Raw genomic sequence first — 25,628 nt, 5'->3', positions numbered from 1 at the left:
ATGAAGAATAAAGACATTGCAGAGGGAATCTTATCCAGGTGTTCAAACAGCACTGGATATATTAAGTCAATTTTTGATGGTAAATTTTTGTGCTGGAGAGGACAAACAACTCTCAATATTCCTTTATGTAGATGATTTTGAGAAGTGTAAGCCACTAGAGGTTCATGAGGAACCGGAGATGGCTCTCCGGACCAGAGTTCCTTTGGACATCAGAACAGAACTGGCCGAATGAGTCCGTGGACAGGGTGAAACTTTGATCCAGAGGTGAGGAAATCTGCAACAGTGAATGTAATCATGCAGACACGTGACGAAAAGCCAACAGACAAGTTGCTCAGTCACTTTTCAGACTGGATGAAGTTGAGAGTAGATGTTGCATGGATGCTGAACGTTAAAGGTGCATCAAAACTCCTTGTGCAGAAAAGAAAGGACTCTAAGGAAGACTGTAAGCAGACTCGAAGGTATGTCAAAGACAACATAAAGGAATCGATAACAGTTGATTATCTTAAAATGGCAGAAAAGGTTATTCTCGCCTATGTACAGAAACAACATTTCCCAGAGGAAATCAACATGCTGCAAGAGGGAGCTTCTAATGTGAAAAAGGGCAGCAGCATATGCGGACTGGATCCAGTGCTGGACGATGGAAACCTCAGAGTGGGTGGTCGCCTCAGAAGAACATCAGTGCGTGAGGAAAGCAAACACCCTGCCATTCTGGCCAAAAACCACCACGTGTCCACTGTGATCCTGCGCTACATCCACGAAGGAAGGAACCATATGTCATCAACTCCGAAAAACATACTGGATTACAAGTGCTAACTCTGCAGCAAGAAAGATTATCTCTCACTGTATAAGAACAGAAGCAAACCTGGTGAGCTAAAGATGGCTGACCTGCCAAGTGAAAGGCTTGTCATGGACTTGCCACCATGATATTGAAGGCCTTTCTCAGTTTATTTTTTTCTATTTACAACAAGTTTTCTGTAAAACAAACTGGTTACAATAAATGGTCATAAGGACCAACCTGAACCACACCTCTCCTCATCTTTAACTTGCACGCGTCAGAAACCAACCAAACGCTACTACACATATTAATGTATACAAAATAAAGACTGATAATCCATCTGTAAAAAGTTAAATGCAGTAAGGCAAGGAGTTTTACTAGTAACAATTGTATTACAGCTACTTTTACTGTGAGATTCACAGTGTTCACCACCGCACTGAGAGGAGACAGTCATGATGACATCACAGCCTCTCCGTATCTAATCAGATCCATATGGCTGCTGAGTGTGCTACCACTGGTCAGCAGGCAGCCAATCAGAATCTGAGGAAATACTTCTCACATGTCCTGCAACATAGAGGCAGGAGGGTGGAGAGAGTTGTAGAAGAGAGAAAATAATTTAGGACTGGCTCTCTTCGTGTGATACCTGAATACTCCTGAGCTGAATTTCACAATAAGTTGAATGCAAACAAGACAGTTACAAAAAATACAGCTGGAAAAGAATAACTGTGACGTAGACTGTGACGGTAGAATGATAGTTCAACTTCATGTAAATTAATTAAAAGCCTCTATCCGAGGAAATTACACAAAGAAGTGTCAATTGATTCTGATCGGTTAAAGAAAAACATGATGATCCTCTGTGAAATATAATGAAACTAGATGGCACAGAAATCATGATCCTGTTACTCAAGATAATCCACAGATCTTGTTGTAAGCACTTTCATACAGGTACTATTTTTTTTTTCTATCAAACAATATTACTGTGCAGAAGGCACACATCTCGATGGCTGATGTCTCCAAACCTCTGCAACTCACCCCAAAACAATCTAGGTGGATATATAGCACTACAGATGAGAGGAAAAATATGTGTTTTTGTTTATGGGGTGAAGTATCCCTTTAACTGATCTATGACTTACTTTAACAGAGCTAATATCACACCAAAGGGAGCCGTCTATTTACTGAAGAGGACACCAAGATGTGGTTAAAACTTCCCGAAAAGACGAATAAATGCATCCTAACTTCAGTTTTTTTGTTTCAAATTGTTGTTTCCACAGTCAAGAATGAAGGTTTACCCTCTTAACTGATGTAGACAAATCTTTTACTGCAATCTGAAAACATTATAAATTGTTTTTTTGTGTATTAAAAACAGATCAAAACAAACTGTTCCATTTTAAAGAACTGACAAGTTGAAATCTGTGTAGATTTTTAACAGTGAGTGTCTTTTTATTTGACATTTTGATCACACAAAAACAGAAAGAGAACAGAAGTCAGGAGCATTTAATAGCATATTTAAACATCCACATTGATCTGCCCTTCACAAAAGTGCAACTGACTTTGCTCCAAAGTTGTTATTCAACATTTTAATTTGTTTGCCAGATTCGTGTTCAATTCCTCAAAATGAGCAGGAAAAAAGACATCATGTTGGATGGATACTCAGGTTTCATTTGTTTCCATGTGTCCCTGTCGGGCCTTTAAACTTATAAAATCCTTGTAAAGTTACTGCTCTACAGACATTAGCTTTGAAAGACGCGGGACATAACAGTGTGCTCTCCTGTCTGTGGACAGTATGGTGTTAACACTGTTAGGGTTCATTAGGAAGAGGCTCTGCAAACTGTGAGGCACTTTTGAAAAGAGTTTCAATAAAAAGACAAAAACAAGAGGTTATCTTTAGTTGGCTAACAGAAAGTTGCTGTTGTTGGAGCTTCCTTTCCGAATCTCTGTCACCAGGTTGTGGAGTTTCTCTGACAGCGCCACCTGGTGGGAGAAAACGCCAAAAATAAGTAAAGAAATCAGTACATAGAGTAGTAGTCGCTCTTCTGTCTATGAGGAGATCAAATGTTCTGACATTATGTATCCAGTCCAGATTTGGATCCTGTTTTTGTGTTTTGTGTGTGTGTGAAACTCACTATGTAAGTGTCCGGCTCCTGCAGCCTCTTGTGTCGAGGGTGCAGAGTCTGGAGGGAGCTCTGGACCTTTGCTCTAGTTTCTGCAGCGCTGCACAGAGGGTGTGTGACCTAGAAGAGTAGGAGACATTCAGAAACTCCTACACGGTCCTGCAGTGTTGTCTCTTTCATTTAATGCCTTTTCAAAACACACTTCATGATAAACCACAGTAATCTGTCTTTTAATTAAGATTCTCTAAGGATTTAAAGGCAGTATAAATAGATGCCATCGCTGTTGTTGTATGGAGCTGTTATTACTGTGGTTTATTGTTACTTTCTTTGGACTCGTGTTTTTATAACTTTAGCTTTTATCTTCCATACAGATCATCTCTGACCCCTCTTTTACTTTAAAGGTCCGATATTATGAAAAACACGTTTTCTCTGAGCCTGCCAACTCCCTGAATGAGGAAAACAAGCGATTCCTGCATGGTCTCTGCAGCCCACCCACTGGTAACACGGCGCTCCTGCAGGCTGTTCAGATTCAGCTCCTGTCGTTACATAATGAAAGGAGTCATTATCATAGGCCGGCCTCCTCTGAGCGGTGATAGGAGATATCTGAGAGGGGGGCGTTCATCCCCGAGGTGAAGTTCGGTGTGTCCAGTGGTAAGATAGCAGTGTTTCGCAATGTCGTGGCTTGGAGTTATACATGCAAATAGCTCTGTTGTTGGTAGTATAAATCAACATAAGTGCTTATATTCTGTCCCAGCTACAGAACAACAGAAGAGACAGTGGTTGTGTTTCATGCCGGCTGTGGTTCATCTAAGTTTGTGTGTGTGTGCTAACCACTTCACATTTCAGTAACGAGGGTCAGTACAAAGCTGGCTTTGCCTCGACTCTGACCCGTGTAAAAGGATCAGTCCCAACCATACCGGACCCAGCAACTGCACCTGAGTCACAGGTAAGTGACACTGCAGTTTGATAGTATTTACAGTTGCCTACAAATATGGTAAAGTCAGCTGGAAATTGGCTAACTAGTTAGCACCGCTTCAGTCTGCTATGCAATGGAGTCTGAAGTGAGTGTAATGTTAATAAAATTGCGATGGAGCTTGATTGTCACAATAAATAGTCTGGAAACGTGTGCAGACTGCAGACAGAGACGATGCGACAGTGTCCAAGAATTTGGAGACTGTATTGGAGACAAACACAGCTTTCACTAGCTGTTAGCTGTTAGCTACATGGTAGTAACTGTAACAATACATAGAACAAACTAACATTATTCAGACACACTAACCATTTATGGAAAAAGAAGTATAATATGGGACCTTTAAGGACCACACAAAGGAAGTAATTCTTTTTGCTGCTTTTTAAAGGAACAGTTCACCAAAAATGAAAATTTAGTCATATCTCCTTATCTGCATGCCGATGAAAACCGGGGTGAAGTTTCCTAGTCCACAAAACATTTCTGGAGCTCCACAACGAAACACTTTAATTTGAAAAGACATTATTTACCCCCTCTTTTAACCCAAAATTGTACAGCTAAGCTAAAAGGGTTAGTTGTGTCAAGTGGGTGCAGGAGCTCTACCACACATCGAGGATGTAACGTCTCTTCAAATAATTTGAGGGCTTCTGGAGAGTTGACTCATGCCTTATGATCGGTATGGAGCCATTTTATGTTTGTTTGGTTGTTTTTTTTTGCATTTTAAAACAGGTCCCCATCTCCTTCAGTTGTTTCAGCTCCAGAAAGGTTTTTCTGTAATACAAAACGTCACCTGACATTCCATCAGCATTTTCCTTTTAGAGTGAACTGTTCCTTTAACCAGGCTCATCACTGTATATGTGCATTAAACACTTTACTAACAACTCAAAACAGCAGTCTTGAACTTGCTGTTTCCGGTGTGCTTTATGGTATTAGTGTAGCGAGAGAAAAAGGCTGAATCCAAACTGCAGACTATGTTCTCCCAATAAGCTCAACAAGGGTGCTGATGCACACACTTGACAGTTACCATACACCAGACCCTTCTTAGATGATAACCCAGAAATACGGGTGTGATGATAGAAAGGAAATGAGCTGCTAATTTAGTTTATGTTGCGAGTCCGGTCCGTCCTCACCTGGCCTTTGGTAAACACATCCTGACGTAGGCAGGTGACCTGAGCTGGTGTGACTGAGACAGGCGAGTCATCGCAGCCCAGAGGGAAACATCTTAGAGAGACTCCTGCCTCTGGAGAAGACTCCACAGCGAGACACGCCAGATCCATAAAAGGATGGCCTGCAAGAAAAACAGAGGAAAACCTTTAAAGGTACAGCAGCAACCTGGTGAGGCTAACAATACATCCATTTGTAAAGCCACTTCTTACAGGCCTTTACACTCCAGGAACGTGATGCTATACTCATCTGTGAATATTTTGCTTCAAAATTATTAACACATAGTGATGACTTAATATGCTTAAACACCAGTTACAAACAATCTTACTGATAGAAGCTTGATCAACTCCTGAGTTCTGCAAAGTAAAATGACCGTTTGTAGTCTGGTGGATTTTTTTTATTGTCTTCAGAATTTTGTGATGGCAACATAAACAATCAACAGATCCGCCATTATCATGAGTTGTGATGTCTATTTCACACAACACGAGCGGTTGATGCCTCATTCACGATGCGAAAGTTCAGAAAAATCAACCTGTATCGTTACTGTGTGCAAGTAAATATCTGTTTTTGACAAAAAACAATGAAACACCTCCAGAGTGTAAAGGCTTTAGCACTTGCAAAACATTTTTTTTTTAGTGACGATGAATTCTCACCGTCAGCGTCTAACAACCTGTAGACAGATTTCCTCCCGGGGACAGTGCTCTTCTGTGGGTCCTCACTGATCTTCATCCTGGGCCTCCCCCTCACCTCCACCAGCTATCACACACAGCCAGACATCACACCGTATACATGTTAACACAACAGGAGAAGTAAATTAAATTAAGAAAATGTCAGAAAATTAAGTGAGTTTATTGTTACCTTATACACACAGCCAAGCGAGGGCTGTTTGGTGCATGTGACCAGATGTGTTCCAACACCGACCACATCGATCTCATTCTCCTGAAACAATCACACACAGAAGGTCAGGGGAGAAGGTGACACAGTGAACTTCATCATAAACAGTCCACATGTTCACTGGTCAGTTACCTTCTTGTTCAGCTCTACCATGCTCTGCTCTGAGATGTTATTGGTCCCGACGATGATCAGAGAATCAAAGGCAGAGATGGAGAAACTGTAGAGAGGAAGAGAAACACAGGAGAACATTAACAAGGAAGAACAGACAATCAGACAACTGGAGGTGTCAGGTATATTCTCATTGCATTGACACACTAATGCACACACACACACACACACACAGCATGGCACCTCACTCACTGCTCACTGCAGAGTCTGAAGACACGACGTACATCAACCGACTGCCTGCAGAGGTCTCCGCTGTCCAGACGAACTCCTACAGGTCTGTAGCCCAGCTCACACAGAGACAAGGCCACCGCACAGAAGTTCAACAGACCACTGCTGCAATCACACACAAATCATCACATTTCATCATACAATGCATACACTATTAGTAAGAGTAACATGTTAATCAATATTGACGTTTGTTGTTAGTTGCAGCTGAAGTGCGTGTTTCATCTTGGACTGTGTGAAAAGCTTCGGTGCAGTTAGCTGTAGTGATGGTCACGTGAGGATCTCTGAAGAACTGAACGCTTCCACCAAATTGTTTCACTAAGACTCATTCATTCATAAACCTGATTTCAATATAATTTAGTGCAACAACACTGCGATGATTAGTCAATTTATTAACATCCAAAAGAAATATTAATGAAGAACTATTTTGGTAATCATTTTTCAAGCAAACATATAAAATTATTTGTTGGTTCAAGCCTAAATATAATCTGCTGCTTCTCTTTGTTATTTATGACAGTAGATGAAGAGTGGGTTTTAGACTATTGGTTGGACAAAAGACGTAGTTTGAAGACATCACTTTGATTTCCTTGGCAGCAGTGATGAATGTTTTTCAAAGTTTTTTTTCAGACATTTTACAGACTAAACATTTAATCATGAAAATAATCAGATTAATCGATAGAATTAATGGTTAGTGGAGAGCTCTCAATTCAAAGTAAACGTCTTGCATGTGAAATTCTACAGAAGTATTATCAGTTCATTTTAGCCTAAAGTAGTAAAAGTGGAGTCATTTTATTTGGAGACAAATGGGTAGTTTAGCTAGTTTACTCCTGAGGTTACCAACCCTCGGGGTCGGGCAGATTTATGTCATATGATAAAAATCTTAACTTAAAGCTGCCAAACATCAAGAGACAGACATGAATATCACTAGTTACCAGCCAACACTATAGCTGTCAATCACAGGCAGGAAGTTCTGAGGGTAGGCAATGGCGTAGGACAAGAAGGCAGCCAGCTCGCCCTCACGGATCTTCCCCGGCTCCGCTCCCAGCAGCTCGCACACACGACTCAACCAGCCCTTTGTTAGCGAAATGAAGTCGACTGGATCAGGGTCCCCACTCACTGCCACCAGAGTCTGGAACATAAAACAGGGACCAAGTATTCAAAGTGAGTGTTGCGTATGAAAGCTCAGTGGTTACGTCTCACGTGTCAGAGCGTCTTTGAAAGCAATAGCGATGTCACCTCTCTCACATTTTCTCCTCTAAATCTGAAACTTTTTCAACAACCTTACTGCAGAATACACAGTGCCTTTCCCCGCATGATCACTGAGGGAGGCTCGAGCTTCTATTTTATTAAGGAGTCAGATGACACATTCTTGGCAATTAGGCTCCAAACCAACAAACTGAATTACTAACTTCTGTCCACAACTTACATGTTCAGCCACTGAAGAGCTCTCAGAAATACAGAATTAGTGTAATATCATGTTGGTATTTAGCATGAAATTTAAGAGTTCTAGTTAAAAAAAAAACAAAAAACATTGTAGATCTCCAAATTACATGTTGATGTTACACCACTACATGTACACGATATGCAGACAGCAGGTTAATCCCACAACCCTCTGTGCAGGTGCCCCAGCCATAGTATTGACATGGACACAATCCCTCACTGGACTCTTCACCAGTGTTTTTTTGACTGCACAGCTGCACATAAACAAGACCAAGCTCCCGTAATGGTTTGTCCCATATCCAACTAGTTTATCCAACAATAACATGACAATCTAACTGATAAACATATAGGTATGGTGTTCTCCTCACCTGTGGCCAGACCTCCTCCAGGGAGGTAAAGGAAGTGACATATGAGTGTGCCATGGTCCCTGCAACAGGGATCCCAAACAGGAAACCAGCCTGAACGTTACTGGTGAGATCAAACCCTGGAAGGCAGATTCTGTAGTCAGTCTCTGAGGAAAACTTAGGACACACTCACAATTATTAATAAAGCTGAAATCATCTCCGGGGCCTCTTGTTCACAGCTACAAAAATGGAGGATTTTGACACGGTGAGCACCAGAGTATGAATGGTTGACAGAACACACAACATTCACCTCCGATGTGTGTATATCGTGAGGCGGTGAGTCCTCCATCTGGCCCCTGAGCCCTCCTGAGGCCCATCTCCAGCAGCTTCCTCCTGGGGCCGGCCGCCAGGCGGAAACGGGCAGCATTACTGCACACCAGGCTGACGACAAGAGAGGCGGCAGAAACAGGTTGGAGCCAAACTTTTAGACAGCGTTGAAAAACACACACTTTGGGCTAAAAGAGGAGGCATGATTGAAGCCATCAGCTTCGACTTCCATTAAAAGCTGCATTATGGAACTTTTAAAGTGATTGTGGAGAAAAAAAATGTTGTTCAGTTTCATACTCAAGTTGTCAAATACTGATGCTTTAGGTTGACATCAGACCCAAGCAAACCCAAAGTTAACACTGGACAACCTGGTGATGATGGTGAACAATCAACTATTTTTCTCCAGATAGTTACATGGTGTTGCTTTAATTTTGTTATTCAATTTTGAGGAAACATAAAAAAAAAAAACAACAAAAAAGTGAGTTTCTTTATGTGAGGAGAATAATTTTTGTCTCTGCATGACAGTACCACAGTGTGTGATATTTCATAGTGTTCATAAATATTTTAAATACCTTGTGCATCCGTTTATGTACTTTTCCTAGTAATATTTGGTATATTTGTTTGCAAATGGCTCCTGGGTGAACCAGGAAGAGTTATAAAGCCAGGAATACTCCATTACAAAGGAAGGACATGACCTTGGTGACCTCAGCTGTAGCTGCTGACATTTCAGTGCCAAATATAGAGCGCTGAATCTCTCAGTGATTCACTGATTGACTCATTTGCAAACTGGTTTCAGCTTCTCATGATTCCAGACTTAGAATGACAGTTAATAACCTGAAGAAGCAGCTGAAGGTTCCACCCTGTTATTACTGTCTCAGTCTGTCAGTTAACTAAACATGGCAAATTTGCTTGTAAACCACATCGACTTAGCTGGCGTGTCCTCTTGTGTAAAGAGTCTTCATTTCATTTCTTTGGTAACAAAACAGTGAATGAATGTGCCAGACTTCAGGCTAACCTTGGCTGAGTTAATGTATTAGCTCACATCAGATTCAAAACCTCTGAAAAAAAAATTGACTTGTCCGGGACAAGTAAACGTTTTGCTGGGAGGGATGAGTTGCTGTATCCAACACTATCCTGCTGTTTGAGCTCAAATTTGTGGGAAAATGTGTCGAAATGCAGATCAAGTGTTGTTGCTGTAACTGTTTATACCCTGCATGCTTACTCATTTATATATTTGGACAAGTAGCTTGTGATTATGCACGGTCCACTTTCATTTACTCGGCTTTATCAGAAAAATAAATGGCAGCTTTTAAAAACGGCATCGTAGTTACTGTCTAGTTTCAGTGTTTCAAAGATGACACAGCCTGTGTTGTGTGTGATTTCTTACACGAAGAAGACTAAACCTACCTAGCATAGTTGACCAGACAAAGTAAACTGGTCTCCAGCAGCTGAACCACAGCCAGCGGTCCTGCCACCTCCATCAGAGGGACCTGCAGATGTTTCAGATAGAAGTTAGTCCCTCTGACCCCCCTGACGGCCCTGTAGGTGAACTCTGATGTTTGACCTTCAGCTCACCCTGGCAAACACCACTGTGCCCTCTGGGACAGAGCGGAGCGTGACGCCGGAGCAGTCCAGGCCTCGCAGGAACTGGAAGAAGGCGGGGTCTGTGGCAGGGGGCAGGACGGAGCGCAGGAACTCCACATCTGGATCCACAAAAACACAACAGGAACAGCTGGAGCTCACTCAGTCAGACTGACAGCAGAGGACATTCTACATGCGTGTGTACATGTGTGCTCTTACACAAGCATCATGTATCCTACATGTGTCCCCTCTCCCTCTCCCTCTCCCTCACACACACACACACACACTCACACACTTGTAGTTCTATAATTGTGAGGACTCTTGCTGATATTATGCATTCCTGGGCCCCTACTCCAACCTTCAGCCTATAATCCTAAACTAAGCCTAAACATTAAAACCAAGTCACACACACACACACACACACACTCACACAAACACACAGATGGAAATAACATCTTTTCAAGTCAGTGTGGCACCTCAAGGGCTCCAGAGACTGTGATTACACCGGATGAGCTGTATGTTCATTGTCCATTTTATGTTTTGCTGTGAAACTCCACAACTGTTTTGTGGACTGTGAAACTCTGACCTGACCTTTCATCAGCATGGGGGTGAAGAGATAATGACTGAATCTTCATTCAAAACGTCCTCACTGTCCTAAAACATCCTCACTCCCAAGGTCTAAAACTCAAAGTGGTTTTCACATGAGATAGCTGTTCACACACACACACACACACAATAACAGTATTTCATCTAATAACTTTCTGTACAGTTAATCTAATCCAGCCGTTATCATCAGACTTCTCTGGTGTGACTGTGATGAGACCTGTTTCTTACAATGGTGGAAAATAAATAAGTACTTAAACTTACTCAGTTGCACTTAATTTGAGTAGAATACATAATTATGGAAAGACTACATAAGTAGGCTTGAAAAAAACTTTACTTTTACTTTAAAATCCGACCTAAATACACTGCTGACTATAGCTACAGTTGTACTTTTATTGAAGTGCAGTTACCAATACAGGACTTGTGGTTGTAATGGAGTAATAGAGAGGATGGAATCTGTTTACTCTGTTCAACAGCAAAGTATCTTTAGTTCTCATCCCTCTTAACAGCTTAAAAACAAGTAAGAAAGACGCAGCCAGGCAACACTTTATAATCACCACTGTTAATAAATGGGACCTTTAGAGTTAATTCAACTTTAGTTAATAGTTATATCACTGTTAACAAACAAGGACACACTTTACATATCCATCCTTAAAGATACTGTCAGGGGGCACGACACATTTCAGACTGATATTGGTAAAGTCAATAATAAATTGCTTTCATTTACTCGGGAGGTGCAGCGTTTACGAACTCCAACCAGTGGCTGTTTGCACCTTCACAGCCAGTTTGTGCTCCACCAATGAACACGGAGAAGAAGAAGAATATTAAATCATCAGTCTTGTTCACTTCTGCCCTCTGCTGTGCATAAACCACAGCTTAGAAACTTCTTTCTAAAATACAAAAATGTAAGACAATCACATTCAAGTGTAACTGTCGCAGTGACCTTGACGGCACTACATTGTTTATTATTGGTATCTACTCGGAAAAAAAAAATCCATATAATGCATCTTTAACAAATGTAGAATATGGCTTATAAAGCATTGTTTTGTCCGTCAAAATAAAGTAAAGTAAAGTTTAATAAACTATACATTCACCATTTCTTCGTAATTACAAATTGTTGCCACCAACCTCTGAGACTGTTTGATTGTTCTCTATGTTTTGACTCTATACGGATTTGAACAAACCTTCTCTTTGCGCACTGTGTGCGGTGTTGCTTCACGTCCTGATCCTTAAGAGATTAGGAATTATTCTTGTGTGCTTAAGTTCAGAGATAAATGCCAAAGTTCAGTGAAATACTCCACTGACATTCACGTTTTCTCTTGAAAGCCTCACGGGGCTCGCACGGCGAACTATTGCGCAACACAACGGAATGCGTCGAGAGATTGAGAGAGAACAAAGTCACAGCGATCTGATGGGAAAAAAAATAATAATAACATGTCGCGGAGTTGATTTGGCGAAGTTTGCTGACTGAACAGTAACAGCTGGAGGTAACGAAGTCCAGGTCGACTCTCTCACCTTCGTCTGTGAAGCGAAAGCTGCGCAGGAACAGCAGACAGTCGTGCAGTCCGGCGAACAGCGAGAAGCCGCCGCCGAACGGGTTGTCCCTGAAGAAGAGCTCGAACACGGCGGGCTCCTGGTGCCGGCCGGCCCGCCAGTACGCGTAGGCCATGGTGAACTGGTACAGGTCGGTGAGCAGCGGGGGGGCCCGCTCCCGGATAGACCGCTCCATAACCCCGCGTGTGCTGCTGGACGGCGCTGCCATGTTATCCAAGTCCTGGTCCCAGGTTCACTGATGCCGAGATCTCTGGGACTTGCAGTTCTCCAAACAACCGCTGAGTCCCGCCGCTACCGGGGCAACAACAGAGCGGAGACACACAGGCAGGCAGGCAGAGGCAGGCCGCCGTGTGTGCGCACACACCGTGCTGCACTTCATTTTATTAGATGATGACCTGAAGCCCCGAGGTCCCAAATTCACTTAAAAAAAAAAAAATCATTTACACCTTTTTAAAGATGACATCTTCACTGATAACATCTGTTCAAGTCAGTGTGGCACCTCAAGGCTTCCAGAGACTTGGATTCCACCAGACGAGCTGTTTAGAGCATTTAGTTCTGCTGTCAAACTCAAAACCAGAACTGTTTTGTGGACTATGAAACTTCACCTGACTTTTCATCAGCGTGGGGGTGAAGAGATAATGACTGAATCTTCTTTGTGAGTGTGTGTGAACAGCTATCTCATGTGAAAACCACTTTGAGTTTTAGACCTTGGGAGTGAGGATGTTTTAAGACAGTGAGGACGTTTTGAATGAAGATTCAGTCATTATCTCTTCACCCCCATGCTGATGAAAGGTCAGGTCAGAGTTTCACAGTCCACAAAACAGTTGTGGAGTTTCACAGCAAAACATAAAATGGACAATGAACATACAGCTCATCCGGTGTAATCACAGTCTCTGGAACCCTTGAGGTGCCACACTGACTTGAAAAGATGTTATTTCCATCTGTGATGTGCGGTCGAGCCCGTGCACCCACTTCAGACAGGATGTGCACTAATGTTTTTATCTTTGCAGCTACAGTGAAGATGTCATCTTGAAAAGGGTGTGAATAATGACTTTTTGAGCTAATTTGGGATCTCTGGGCTTCAGGTCATTATCTAATAAAATGTTTGCTTACAAACGGCCATATGTACAGTGGCGTGAAAAAGGGTTAGCCCCCTTCCTGATTTTTTTTTTTTTTGCATGTTTGTCACACTTATAGGTTTGAGATCAGCAAGCAAATTTAAATCTAAGACAAAGATAACACAAGTAAACACAAAATGCAGTTTTTAAGTGAAGGTTTTTATTATTAAGGGGGAAAAAATCCAAACCTACATGGCCCTGTGTAGGTTAGCCCCCCCTCCCCGTTAAAACGGAACTGAACTGGTTTATCACAGCTGAGCTCAGTTTCTCTAGCCACATCCAGGCCTGATTACTGCCACATCTGTTCTCAATCAAGAAATCATTTAAATAGGATCTGCCTGACTAAGTCAAGTTGGCCAAAAAAAATCCTCAAAAGCCAGACATCATGCCAGGATCCAAAGAAATTCAGGAACAACTGAGAAAGAAAGTGATTGAGATCTATCAATCTGGAAAAGGTTATAAAGCAATTTCTCCAGCTCCCGGACTCCAGTGACGCACAATGAGAGCCATTATCCACAAATGGAGAAAACATTGTGAACCTTCCCAGGAGTGGCTGGCTGACCAAAATTACCCCAAGAGCACAGTGACAAGTCATCCAACAGGTCACTTAAGACCCCACAACAACATCCAAAGAACTGCAGGCCTCACTTGCCTCACTTAAGGTCAGTGTTCATGACTCCCCCAAAAGACAGAGACTGGGCCAAAATGGCCTGCATGGCAGAGTTCCAAGACGAAAACCACTGCTGAGCAAAAAAAACAAAGGCTTGTCTCAGTTTTGCCAGATGACCTCTTGATGATCCCCAAGACTTTTGGGAAAGTACTTAGTGGACTGACGAGACAGAAGTTGAGCTTTTTGGAAGGTGTCTGTCCCATTACATCTGGCGTTAAAGTAACACAGCATTTCAGAAAAAGAACATTATACCAACAATAAAATATGGTGGTGGTAGTGCGATGGTCTGGGGCTGTTTTGCTGCTTCAGGACCTTGAAGACTTGCTGTGGTAACTGGAACCATGAATTCTGCTGACCGCCAAAAAATCCTGAAGGAGAATGTCCGGCCATCTGTTCCGTGACCTCAAGCTGAAGCGAACTTGGGTTCTGCAGCAGGACAATGACCCAAAACACACCAGCTAGTCCACCTTTGAATGGCTGAAGAAATACTATGGAGTGGCCTAGTCAAAGTCCTGACCTGAATCCTATTGAGATGCAGTGGCATGACCTTAAAAAGGTGGTTCATGCTTGAAAATCCTCCAATGTGCCTGAATTAGAACAATTCTGCAAAGATGAGTGGGCCAAAATGTCTCCCAAGTGCTGTAAAAGACTCATTGCAAGTTATGATTGATGGCAGTTGTTGCTGTTGCCAAGAGTGGCCCGACTAGTTAGGATTAGGGGGCAATCACTTTTTTACACAGGGCCATGTAGGTTTGGATCCCCCCCTAATAAAAAAACCCTTCATTTAAAAACTGCATTTTGTGTTGACTTATCACATATCTAAATTTGTTTGTGAAACATTAAGTGTGACAAATGTGAGTTACTTGTGAGTTAATTTAGTGAGTCTCACAGCTGTATTGAATGAATGATGTATTGTATCACAGAATTCCTGTATTGTGATACTACTGTTACCTAGGCAACGTACTGTGATGGTATTGTATTGTGAGTTACTCTTATTTCCACCTCTATCCAGGAACATAAACATGTTTGACATTAATCGAGGGAATCTGAAGAGAGAATGTGTTTAAACCACAACCTTTTAATGAGGGGTTTGTAAGCAGACACTGCTTTGTTTGTTTAGCAAATCAAACACTCTACATCATCAGTGAATTCAAAAGTCCACTTCTCGCATATCACATAAATTAGGATTGTGGGACCTCTGCCAAGAATTCAAACTCCAACAGTCACATTGTGATCACATCTGTGACAAACTGGCTGTCTTCTCTCATTGTCAGTATAGACACTGATAGATTATCTAGACATGCCATACGAAAGCTTTTCAAACTCTATGGTACACCTCTGACCAGCTGTGGTCATTATAGGAGTTCTCCCTGCTGCCCGCTGCCCCCCTCCAAAGTGGGGAGGAATCCTGCAAGCTCATTGGTCAGTCTGTGCTTCTGTTCCCCCCAGAGAAAGTGTGTAGGCTGCCCTGATTGGCTGTCCTCCTGAGCATACACAAAAAACGGGCTGAGCTCGATGGCCAGAGCCGACCGCACCAGGCCAACACCACCTCCCTGCTCTGGGCAGGGGTGGTAAACCCGCCCGCTGACTGGATGCATGTACAGTGCTTCAGGGCGGAACAGAACAGACAGCTTCTCTCCCCCGCCACAGTAAGACAGCAATTCCTGATCTCTCATAGCTTCCAGAGATCCTGCGGGGCTCTGCAGCAGGTGGGTGAAGACCACAGGACGGTCATCACAGCGCAGGAAGTTCCTCTCCCTTCCACACAGGGACATGTAAGGGAAGTCCTCCTCGTAACGACCCGTCTGATTTGACCGCAGCCGACTGAAGAAGAAGACCAGGAACTTTTTATCTGGTAACAAAGGAACAGAGATGACAAGGAGCTAATTTGATTTATTGTGATTTATGTTTGGGGACATGCCACATCACTAAAGCACAATATCCCCCCTGACATTCTAAAGGCTTTGAGGATGGTCCTGCGTCACTACCTGATCCAATTCCATTAAACAACTAAGACCAACAAAACAACTAACAGTATTGTGTGTATCTAAAGTCTAAGCCAATGGGTGACATGAACTTCTTTACCATGAACACACACGTTGTAGTTTATTTTGACTCTGGCAAGATTTGTATCTTCAGTAGGAGACAATGTGTTCAGAGCAGAGAGGCTCAGACATCTATGATTCAGGTCTTGCCATGGGATTTGTTGACAGCGTTGTGCAACACACAATCTTCACAGCTTGACATTATGAGTGTGTCACATTTTAAAAGTCCAACTATTTCAGCAGACACTGCAATGCAATACAGTGTATATTCTTAAGCATTTTCCTCTTTATTATCATTATTATGAAATCACTACATAGCATTACCACATTGATTTGACATTTATTTGGCCCAGGTGGGGCCCCGAACAGAAATGCTAGATGCAGCACCTGAGCCATATTTTTCATTTAGAGGACATATGATAATAGGAGTAACCCTGATGTCATGCTGTTTTATTTAAACATGTTATTATACTATTCAATACGTGTACAAACTATTCAAATGTGACAGTGTTGTTTAAAAAATAGTAACTGATGTGTGGGTCATGGCTTCATACTGGGGCTGCCAGATGTTGAAAGGAAACACAGTCTAGTCTCGACCCTCTCTGGGGTTTTTGGCACCATTATGATAACCGCTGGTTTCATCTGCTGGCTGTCATGTTGCCATATTTCACTGAGCGATATATTCTGTTCTCATACTCAAACACGTCATGATCCTGCTAATGCAAACTGCACCTCACACATTTAGGCTGGCTTAGATTTAAGTGAGCTCGTGATTATTTCAGTCCCAGACTTTAAAGTCTATATGCTTGTGATTTTTGTTGTTGTAAAATGGTGTGAGTTCATTTGTACCTTTGAAACAGGTGACAAAGTTCTTCATTTTCGTATCATCGAGGAAAAGCTGTAAGTTAAAAACACCAACATGTTAGCAGTAGAGAATCTTAAAAAAAAAAAAAAAAAAGGTTTTTAAGCTGTGTCAGTGTGAAACACTCACCTGGCCTTGGTGGTCAATGTAGTAGAAGTATTCTCGGATCCGTGGTTCCGGACTCTGGCCCTGGATATATGCAGCGGTGGTTCTGGAGGCGGTGTAGCCGGCGAGCAGGCTGCGTCGAGCGGTCAGACCTCTGCAGCTGAGAGCCGCGGTCCGGAGGAACAACATGGCGGAGGATGAGCACAGAGGGTGAATATGCTCCCGAATAAACACGAAAACACAGAGGACGAAAATTGTGTTCAGCCGGCCGCTCTATTATAACACGAAGTTACACAAGCTCAGCTTTCACCTCATGTTTTTGTTTACACCTGCGTCAGAGGATCAGCCCGGAAGGATTTAAATGCTACAACTGCGCCAGTTTTAGACTGCTGCCGCCTACTGGACTCTGATGGTACTTTTATTTGTATTATACAAATAAAATATATGTTGAAGATAAAAAAGTGAGGATTTACATAAAAATGATCAAATAATTGTTTTTTAAAAGCTACATTTCTTTCATTGTAATCAAAATAATTCATATTTTTATGAATAAACATCTGCAAACAAAATGAAGAAAATATATATAAATACCAAAACTCATTCAAGTGTACATTTAGTATTGAGTAAGGTGCTTTCCTTTACTTTCCCTGTTTTTACATTTTCAAATGTACTTTTTCTTCTTTTGTTACAGACTCTTGTTATCATCATCTCAATTAATCAAACTTCACTTGTATAACACCTTTCATCATGGTTAGTGCAATTCAGAGTGATTTACAGGTGACTTATACAGACACACAGAGAAAAAACATTTCAAAAAAAGTAAATGATTAAACATAAACCAATGAATTTGTTTTTATAAATTACAGAAAAGGCAACCAGAATACCCAGTAAGTAAAGACATTAATAGCCTTAAACATTCTTTGAATAGAGTGTTTTATGGCTACTGCTTCATTTTTAAATAGAACCTTTCGAAAGAGACAAGCGAGTTTTAGTTGAAAACATTAATTAAATGATCAACAGAAGGTGAAGAAATATGAGAGTTCTGACATTATGCTGTATAGGTACTGTGTTGAAAAGGTATCTATTCAAGTTAGCCTGCTGACCAGCTAGTCCTGACCTGTCCAGGTCTAAAGCTCCTGTGCTAGTGGTGAAAACACCAGTCGTCCTCCAAATACCCCACCATGGCTAACTGAGCCATCTTTTGGGGACGTTTTTGCTCTGTGGGAGGTAAAGGATCTGAATCTTTCATCCAGCACAGGTGGTTCTGCTAGAATAATGACCTAAAGGAATTATCTATTGTCAAAATAGGTGCCATTTCATTTTGTCTGTTGAACTGTTTATTAATCAACTATTTGTTGGAGTTCATAGTTGCCTGAATGTCACAGGGCTATTCGACAATACAGTGACTTAGAAAATATGAATTAATGAGCAATAAATGGCAGGAACAGCTTACATTTTAACTAACTGATGTCATGGTCATTTCCTGAGAACAGAGGACTGAACACAGGTTCTCGTTTCTTTATTCAAACACTTGCAATACACAACCATCAACATGAAATACTCTGGCTGAAGGCGTCGAACACCTTCTCGTGGGTTGCACGCACACAACCTGAACTTGGGCTGGTCGCATAACAAACACAATAAATCATTTAGTTCAGAAATAAATCCTTTCCCATGTCCATATCGGAACCAAGGTTATGTGTCTCTAATAGCATTCAAGGCCTGAAAGCTGATGTAAAGTATGTCAACATTTTCCCACTACCACTGGAATGTGTGATAGTTCATTCCAGGCAGAGCGCTGCCACAACAGGGCTCTTCAGGGAGCTCCATGCAAATCCCTTGTCTGAAAAGAAACACATAAATAACAACATTCCTCGGCAACACAGCACACAGCAGACAGACAGACAGACAGACAGACAGACAGACTGCTCATGTTACAGGCCACCAACAGCCCCTAAAACAAGAGTCTGAACAGAGGCTTCTTTGGGTCTACCAGCACACAAAGCAGCTGATTCAGACGAGCTGGTAATGACTTGAACTTCATCCAAAGACCGTCAGTGACTATAGTGGAGCTCCAGCTGTGACCGAGGGACGCACCGACCTACCTGAACCTGTTTGTCTCTCTTCCGCCTTCCTCCTCCTCTCCAGGTAGGGTGGAGCTGTGTCTTCCTGGACTCTGACACACAGGAGGGTGAGAAGATTCAATAATGCACTTATAGTCGGACTTTGGAGCTCTTTCATCGACGTACATTCACAGTAAGTTCATATTCGAACGTTAACTGTTGAATTAATTCTGCTCACTTCATCAGAGAGTTATAGCTAATGAGACCAGCTAACGTACCATACGGGCAATGTTCCCTCTTCTTGACCATTTACATACAAACCTGCTCCAGTGTAGCTTGGCATGAATCGTTGAAACTTCCTTGTTGAGCCAAATGCCTTATTTGTTAGTTTTTCTTTATAAAACAATGCTAATAGCACTCGCCATTTATGCTACTTAAAGTGTATGACGTCCTAACGTAAAGCGAACGACAACGGCTCCTCGAGGAAGTACACCTGGTCGATTCTTTGAAATTAGCATTTCAAAACTAAGATAGTATCTGTAAAGCACAATTGGTAGTGGCGCTGTTGAATTGTCATTTCTTGTACAATAACTTGAACAGTTTTTGTGTCATTCAAAGGTTATTTCTGTGTCCGAACAGTATCACTTTGGGTCAGCAGGTCACGTTATGAGCCAGCCGCCCCGCTCCAACCGGGGGCACCGGGAGAGAAACGGAGACCACCGACACAACCGAGACTCTCGCGATGACAGGCGGGCATCACCTGACAGGTGTGGTTCATCTGCTGCCTTTAGATGATTAAAAAAAAATCCTCCTGTTTCCTTGTAATAACATTTACCATTCAGCTGTCCTGAGTCCATAAATGATTGGACGGCAGAGGTAAATGTCTGTGCGAGACTAGGTTCAGTTCCCTGTGTTAATCATTTTTTCCCTTGTTTTCGGCCATTTGTGAATTTGTAAAAAAAAAAACTAAATAAATAAATTAATTAATAAAAAGTAAGAATTTGAGCTGCAATGATTAGTTGATCAGTTGTCCACTATTGAAAAATCTCTGATTCCACCTTCTTAAAAACAAATATTTTTTTTCTAGGGCTGCTAACAGTTACAATTTTCACGATTTAGGCACACTGGGATATATACAAGTATGTACATAGATGTGCAATAAAAGTCAAATTAAATGTGTCACATTATTTTTGGGGACCAATTTGGTTTTAGGAATTTTACAGGAGTACTTATAAAATAGGTTGTGTTTCTATGTTCCAGGTCTTCCTCTCGACCCCCTTACTACCCCAGAGAGGCTGACTCTCCTCCCAGACATGTGCGGGAGGTCCCTCGAGTGGAGCATCATGAGTCCAAATGTACAAACATTTGCTCCAGGAGAGGTGAGTCACAAGCAGAGTGGAAGTATCTGGGTCGAATACATTGGTTTCAGTCTCATTACAGCTCAGTGTTCACTCCTTCCCTCTGTGTAGACTGGACAGACCGGTTCTCTGCTGTTTACAGGCCTCTTTTCTCACAGTTAAAACACAGAGTAACGTGGCCCTTTGGTAAAGGAGAAAGCTGAACACTTGTAGATTCTCCACATGCTACTGATCATTCTGATCTGCCCAGTAACAAAAGAGTTGATCCTCAAGGAATGTTATTAACAGGTCATCTGATATATTTGGTTCCAGCTTCTCAGATTGTGGCTTCTTTCTGTTTCATCAAATTGTACATGTAATATCTTTGTGAGACTTGAAGGTTGAATGAAATACGGCTTGGATTCGGCTGGACAAGCTGTGGGGAGTAATTTTGTGCAGGGGGTTGTTTTTTAAATTTAAAAACATTTCATAAGTCATAACCCAGCTACTTCAGTGGTTTATGAGACACTGTTTTGCTGTGAAACTCCCGACAGTCTCCCAACTTTCCATCAGCATGGGGGTTAATGACTGAATGTTGAATATTGTACTTACATAGTGCAAATGTCCAAACAACGTAGTTCTAGATATTACAGGAAACACAAGACATTTTGTGTTGTGGGGCCCAAAGACAGCTGGCCAGTCTTCACAGAAACTGTGCCTTGACCGTGTCCGATTTTGAAATGTCATTCTTCACCTGTTCCATGTGTCGACTCCCTTCAGGCATCGTGTTAATCTGTGCTGTCCTGACCAACGCCCTGGTCCTGATCTGCGTGGTTGCAGCTCAGATGGTGTCGTCAGGCCTGTCCTCCATGGGTGGACTAGGTGGTTTTGACATCAACTCCAACTTCAACCTGCAGGGCACCGAGCTGCAGAAGGTCCGAGAACTGGACATGCAGTACAGCCAGATGAGGGCGCCGGGGATCTACGGTGGCATCGCCTTCAGCCTGACCCTCGGGGTCCTCTCGCTGCTGTTTGTTGTCGCTGGGAGCAAACCGCCCCACCGGATGTCCCGGAAGCTTCTGTATGGAGCGCTGGTGTTTCAGGCAGTGGGCGCAGTGGCTTACGTGGTGGCTGTGGGGCTCTACCTGCACTTCATCATCGGGGTCAACTCCACAGACGTGTGTCAGCAGCGTGAGAGGCTGTACGCTCGGAACGGCTACACTTGGATGAACTGTGATGTGAGCGGGGCGGACGCAGCCGTGGCTCTGTTTGGGCTCATCACGGCCATTTTGTACACTGCCGGCACGGTGCTCACCATCCAGACGATCAGAGGGGTGAAGCGCTACCTGCAGGAGCGACAGCGCAGAGAGGCAGAAAAACAGCAGGGTCGCTCCCAGCCACAGAGAGCCCCACTGAGGGCTGCCACCACCTCTGTGTGAGGATGAACATGTGGGGGCTGTATCACGCGTAAGATCAGCGGGTACACAGCTGTCTGTGAGCTTAACTGAGGGGTTCTGGCATCAAATCACAGTGGAAACTTGGGCTGCAGTGCTAATCTGCTCTGAAGCATCAGATCCAAAACTGATCCAACCAGCCTAATTACCGATCAAATCATTGGAAAACAAGAGGCATTATTCCTACAGGATCTCAGTGGATACAAGTTTACAGTATTGTGACGAGTAATGAAGAGCAATATAAAGGTCCTGAGAGGTCGAGGTTAGCTGTCATGTTTTTTTTGGAGTTTTACATAAAAAAACATTTTGCTTTACTCTGATCCATAGTCAAAGCCTGGGATGATGGTAAAACAGAGCATGGATGTATCATAATATATAATGAATTATTCACAGTTGCTGCCATCTCTTCCTGTGAGGCTCACCCACAAGTCAGGGTTCAAAGCATGTGTCTGACTTTATGATGCAATATTTGTAGAATGTACAGTATATATCAGCCCAATATTGGGATGTTTATATGGTCGGCTTCATGTTGTCATCGGTATAGCAGTTGTTTTGTTTTTTTTTACTGTTATACTGCTCTGGAATTTTAAATCAGCCATCATCTCAGCCCTTCTTACCCTGTAGGCATACATTGCAAAATCCATGTTGTGCATCCCTTTTTCTTAGCTTATGATGATACATATGGAGCTGTAAAAAACAGTAGAACTGTAGCCAGAGCAAAAGTAATAGAAGCTGTCACAGTTTTAAATCTAGCCAGAGCCTCACCTTTCTCTGTGGATCGGGGACGGGTCTGAAAGATAATACAAAAGTTTGGAATTTGGAAAAGAAAATATAGCACCATGACACAAGCTTTCAGTTGCTCTTTAGAACCAAAATTATTTTAAAGCTAGAGGAAACCTTTTTTGCACAACCATATGTCCAGGATGGGTTGAAAACAGACTTGCTATAGTAGACAGCTGCCTATGGTTTTAAAGGTTTTTTTTTTACCTTCCCTACAGTGTTGGTGCTTTGATACCTCTATTCAATTGCTACAGTTCAGGAAAACATGAGGCTGATTATTTTACATTTTTAGACTCAATTAAGCCCCTTTTCCAATGATATAGCTTTGGTTCTTCAACCAACCATCAACCTTTCAAGATTCTTGGGAATTTTAAACAGCCTGCATTTTTACCCCTTCTTAGTTGAAACATTGTAATCAATTATTCAGGTGTTGCACAATGCAGAATGACAAATGCCCACAAAGGGGGTGCCAAATAACAGGAGACAAAAAAACACCTAATGTCATTGTGTTGATTTGTTAAAATTATACATGCACCATTTGGTACTGTACCTCTGGCAGCAGTAACAGCCTGACGGTATTTTAGCTTGTTTTATCACATTCTATCTGTGATTACATTGTGTATATTTGACCTGGTTTAACATCAGTTTTTGTTGATGTCGTAAAATTGTGTGTTATTACGTTTTCACCCACCATCACATTTAATACTCCAGTCATGGCTCTGATGATGCCGCATGTCATAAGCTTTTAATTTTATGTGAATGTGCTTATGACTGGATCAGGACATGGAACCGGTTAATGACCAGCCTCTTCAGCTGACAGAGAGACTTTAAACTGATTTAATTTCAGCTGTCTTTGTGATACAGGTCCGACCTGGGAGGACAGGGACTGTTCGTATGTCGGATTAGTGATTGTGTGTGATTTATATAAATGTGTTTAACCTGTAAACTACTTTAATGAATGTTTTTATATCACAGTTTGACTTTTTTAAGTAAAAGATTTTGATACTGAAACTGTACCTGAATTGTTCTCCTCAAATTAAAACTCTATCACTGTGATTCTGTTCAAGGCTTTTCTGTTTGCTAACCAAACAGCCTGCAGGAGGCAGCAGAGCTCTGTCCAGTGTCCTGCAGCTGTTGTCCCTCTCTGTCCTCTCCAGCCATGACATCACTGCTGTACGTCCCCTCTCTGCTGTCACACAATGGGCCACACATACAAAAAAAGGACACGGCAGTGATGTAACTGTTGGGCTGTTCAGTCAAGACTTAATTACCAACAAAAGAAATTCTCCAGAGTGAGGTAATTACCCCGCTTTTAATTTTACCATGTCAGATAACACAATGCAGCGATTGTATCACAGCAGCACAAACAAGACAACGTGACTTTAGCCAAGAGAGGTGAGAGGCTGCCGCTGGCCATTGTGTAGCTCTTAACCTTTTTTCTTCATGAAGACCTTTTAAAGTGGTTAGTTCACTTAATTGACAATTATCTCAGTGGTCTGTACTGGAAAGGCAACTGTTTTTTTATTATCAAAAGAGATGAATTTATTAGTCGATGAGCAGAAAAAATGACAGACCTACAGTCACAGTCAAAAGCTTACATACACTTGTAAAGACAATGTCTATAATGGCAGTTTTCAGTTCCAATGATTTCTACAGCTCTCATTTTTCTGTGATGGAATGTGTGGAACACTTGGTTCAGTGTGGTTCAATACTGAATTTATTATAGCTCTTCTGAAAATATGATTAAATCTGCTGGGCAAAAAAAAATATACATACAGCGATTCTGATGTTTGGTTAAATGCCTCTTGGCCATTTTCACCTGTCCTCTTGCTGGATTTTAGCCACTCCCCCATTCTTGGGGGTAAGGTACCTTCTATCCTCAAAACATGTGGCTGCTCATTGTGGTCAAGCAACACATTTTTGTTTCATCTGACCACATTTCATCTGGAGTTTTCCTCCAGAAGGTTTTTTTCTTTGTCCATGTGACCAGCCGCAAACTTCAGTCGAGCTTTAATGTGCCATATCTGGAGCAACAGCATCGTTCTTGCAGGCTGTTGATGTAAAATACACTTGACTGAGGACACTGACAGCTGTCTTCCAGCAGCTTCTAATTCATTTCATTTTGGTTGTTTTTAGTTGACTCTTGACCATCCATCAGTTTCTTCTCAGCAACAGGTGATAATTTGTTTTCTTCCAGATTATTGCAGTGAAACGACTGTGCCGTGCACTTTATACTGGAACAGTTCTTTGCACAGTTGATCTTGGAACCTCTCACTACTTTGAAGTGGCTCCAGGTGTCTTTCCTAACTTGTTCATATCAATAATGGACTCTTTCAGATCCATGCTGAGCTCTTTAGACACTACCTTTGTAGTATTATTGTAGTACTATTAAAATGGGCCCTGGAAAGTCACCAGCTGTTATCAGTCAGAAGTACAGAGGCCATGCTAGAAAGAACATTTGATTCAGTCTTCTATAATCACCTAAATTGATTGTTGAATTTACTGTATGTATATTTTTGAGCCTGCAGATTTGGTCACATTTTCAGAAGACCGATAATAAATTCAGATTTGAACCAAAATTCATGACGTGTTTCTTTGTGACAAAGCAATATTTGTTCCACTCATTCCATCACAGAAGAATGTGAACTGTAGAAATCATTGGAAATGAAGACTACCCTAATACACGTCTTCTGTAAACTTTTCACCATGGCTGTATCTTTAACGTTTAAATAAGTTTTTAAGCAAAATTGCCAAACATTCTCTTGTTCAAGTTTTTCCATTTGTAATGATGTGGTGCTTTTCTTTATTTTACGTGATAGTAAATTGACAATTTGGGTGTTATAGATGGTTGATTGCACACAAAGCTATTGAAAAGTCATCAACCTTGGCATTTTTTACTACTTTATATGAATTGGTAGAGTGATAGTGCTGCGTGTCACTGCCCCTCTCTTACCCTGTTTCCTGTCACACTCTTCAAGCTGTACGATCAGAAAAGGCGAAAAAAAAAATAGTTTGAAAAAAATTTAAAAAAGAGGCAGTGA

General features: G+C 41.9%; 3 protein-coding genes across 6 annotated transcripts; 1 reads left to right on the top strand and 2 right to left on the bottom strand.

Moving 5' to 3' along the window:
• Positions 1-2,190: 2,190 nt before the first annotated feature.
• On the bottom strand, positions 2,191-12,501 carry naprt (nicotinate phosphoribosyltransferase). The gene is made up of 13 exons (XM_037115744.1): positions 12,115-12,501; positions 9,991-10,118; positions 9,823-9,905; positions 8,399-8,529; positions 8,113-8,228; positions 7,237-7,433; positions 6,272-6,412; positions 6,044-6,128; positions 5,876-5,956; positions 5,671-5,773; positions 4,984-5,141; positions 2,899-3,006; positions 2,191-2,746 (listed from the first exon to the last, which is right to left on the bottom strand). The coding sequence occupies exons 1-13, from the start codon at positions 12,359-12,361 to the stop codon at positions 2,660-2,662; spliced, it is 1,665 nt and encodes a 554-aa protein (XP_036971639.1). The 5' UTR covers positions 12,362-12,501; the 3' UTR covers positions 2,191-2,659.
• A 2,498-nt stretch (positions 12,502-14,999) lies between these two features.
• c11h8orf82 (chromosome 11 C8orf82 homolog) lies at positions 15,000-17,339 on the bottom strand. The gene is made up of 3 exons (XM_037115749.1): positions 16,978-17,339; positions 16,836-16,884; positions 15,000-15,793 (listed from the first exon to the last, which is right to left on the bottom strand). The coding sequence occupies exons 1-3, from the start codon at positions 17,140-17,142 to the stop codon at positions 15,297-15,299; spliced, it is 711 nt and encodes a 236-aa protein (XP_036971644.1). The 5' UTR covers positions 17,143-17,339; the 3' UTR covers positions 15,000-15,296.
• A 1,731-nt stretch (positions 17,340-19,070) lies between these two features.
• si:ch211-191a24.4 (uncharacterized protein LOC100150331 homolog) lies at positions 19,071-23,643 on the top strand. Of its 4 annotated transcripts, none has more exons than XM_037115745.1 (4): positions 19,071-19,209; positions 19,656-19,783; positions 20,277-20,395; positions 21,134-23,643. In XM_037115745.1, exons 2-4 carry the CDS (start codon positions 19,683-19,685, stop codon positions 21,790-21,792), a joined length of 879 nt encoding a protein of 292 aa, XP_036971640.1. In that variant the 5' UTR covers positions 19,071-19,209; positions 19,656-19,682; the 3' UTR covers positions 21,793-23,643. The 4 variants fall into 4 exon arrangements, with proteins under 4 accessions (XP_036971640.1, XP_036971641.1, XP_036971642.1 ...); XM_037115746.1 differs by having other exon boundaries at positions 19,073-19,209; positions 19,675-19,783; XM_037115747.1 differs by having other exon boundaries at positions 19,080-19,209; positions 19,672-19,783.
• The last annotated feature ends 1,985 nt before the right edge of the window (positions 23,644-25,628 follow it).

Source organism: Acanthopagrus latus, chromosome 11 (genome assembly GCF_904848185.1).
Source record: "Acanthopagrus latus isolate v.2019 chromosome 11, fAcaLat1.1, whole genome shotgun sequence".
In the NCBI taxonomy this organism is placed as follows: Eukaryota; Metazoa; Chordata; class Actinopteri; order Spariformes; family Sparidae; genus Acanthopagrus; species Acanthopagrus latus.
Note: the sequence above shows the minus strand (reverse complement) of the source record. Positions and strands in the feature narration are given on the sequence as shown.

Excerpts from the sequence above, each read along its gene's own strand:
- si:ch211-191a24.4 (XM_037115745.1), top strand. The coding sequence starts at position 19,683 with ATGAGCCAGCCGCCCCGCTCCAACCGGGGGCACCGGGAGAGAAACGGA. Across the intron at positions 19,784-20,276 it reads AGGCGGGCATCACCTGACAG|GTCTTCCTCTCGACCCCCTT; the intron begins GTGTGGTTCATC and ends TCTATGTTCCAG. Across the intron at positions 20,396-21,133 it reads AAACATTTGCTCCAGGAGAG|GCATCGTGTTAATCTGTGCT; the intron begins GTGAGTCACAAG and ends GACTCCCTTCAG.
- c11h8orf82 (XM_037115749.1), bottom strand. The coding sequence starts at position 17,142 with ATGTTGTTCCTCCGGACCGCGGCTCTCAGCTGCAGAGGTCTGACCGCT. Across the intron at positions 16,885-16,977 it reads ACATTGACCACCAAGGCCAG|CTTTTCCTCGATGATACGAA; the intron begins GTGAGTGTTTCA and ends TTTAACTTACAG. Across the intron at positions 15,794-16,835 it reads CTTTGTCACCTGTTTCAAAG|ATAAAAAGTTCCTGGTCTTC; the intron begins GTACAAATGAAC and ends CTTTGTTACCAG.
- naprt (XM_037115744.1), bottom strand. The coding sequence starts at position 12,361 with ATGGCAGCGCCGTCCAGCAGCACACGCGGGGTTATGGAGCGGTCTATC. Across the intron at positions 7,434-8,112 it reads TGGAGGAGGTCTGGCCACAG|ACTCTGGTGGCAGTGAGTGG; the intron begins GTGAGGAGAACA and ends TTTATGTTCCAG. Across the intron at positions 5,774-5,875 it reads CGCTTGGCTGTGTGTATAAG|CTGGTGGAGGTGAGGGGGAG; the intron begins GTAACAATAAAC and ends TGTGTGTGATAG.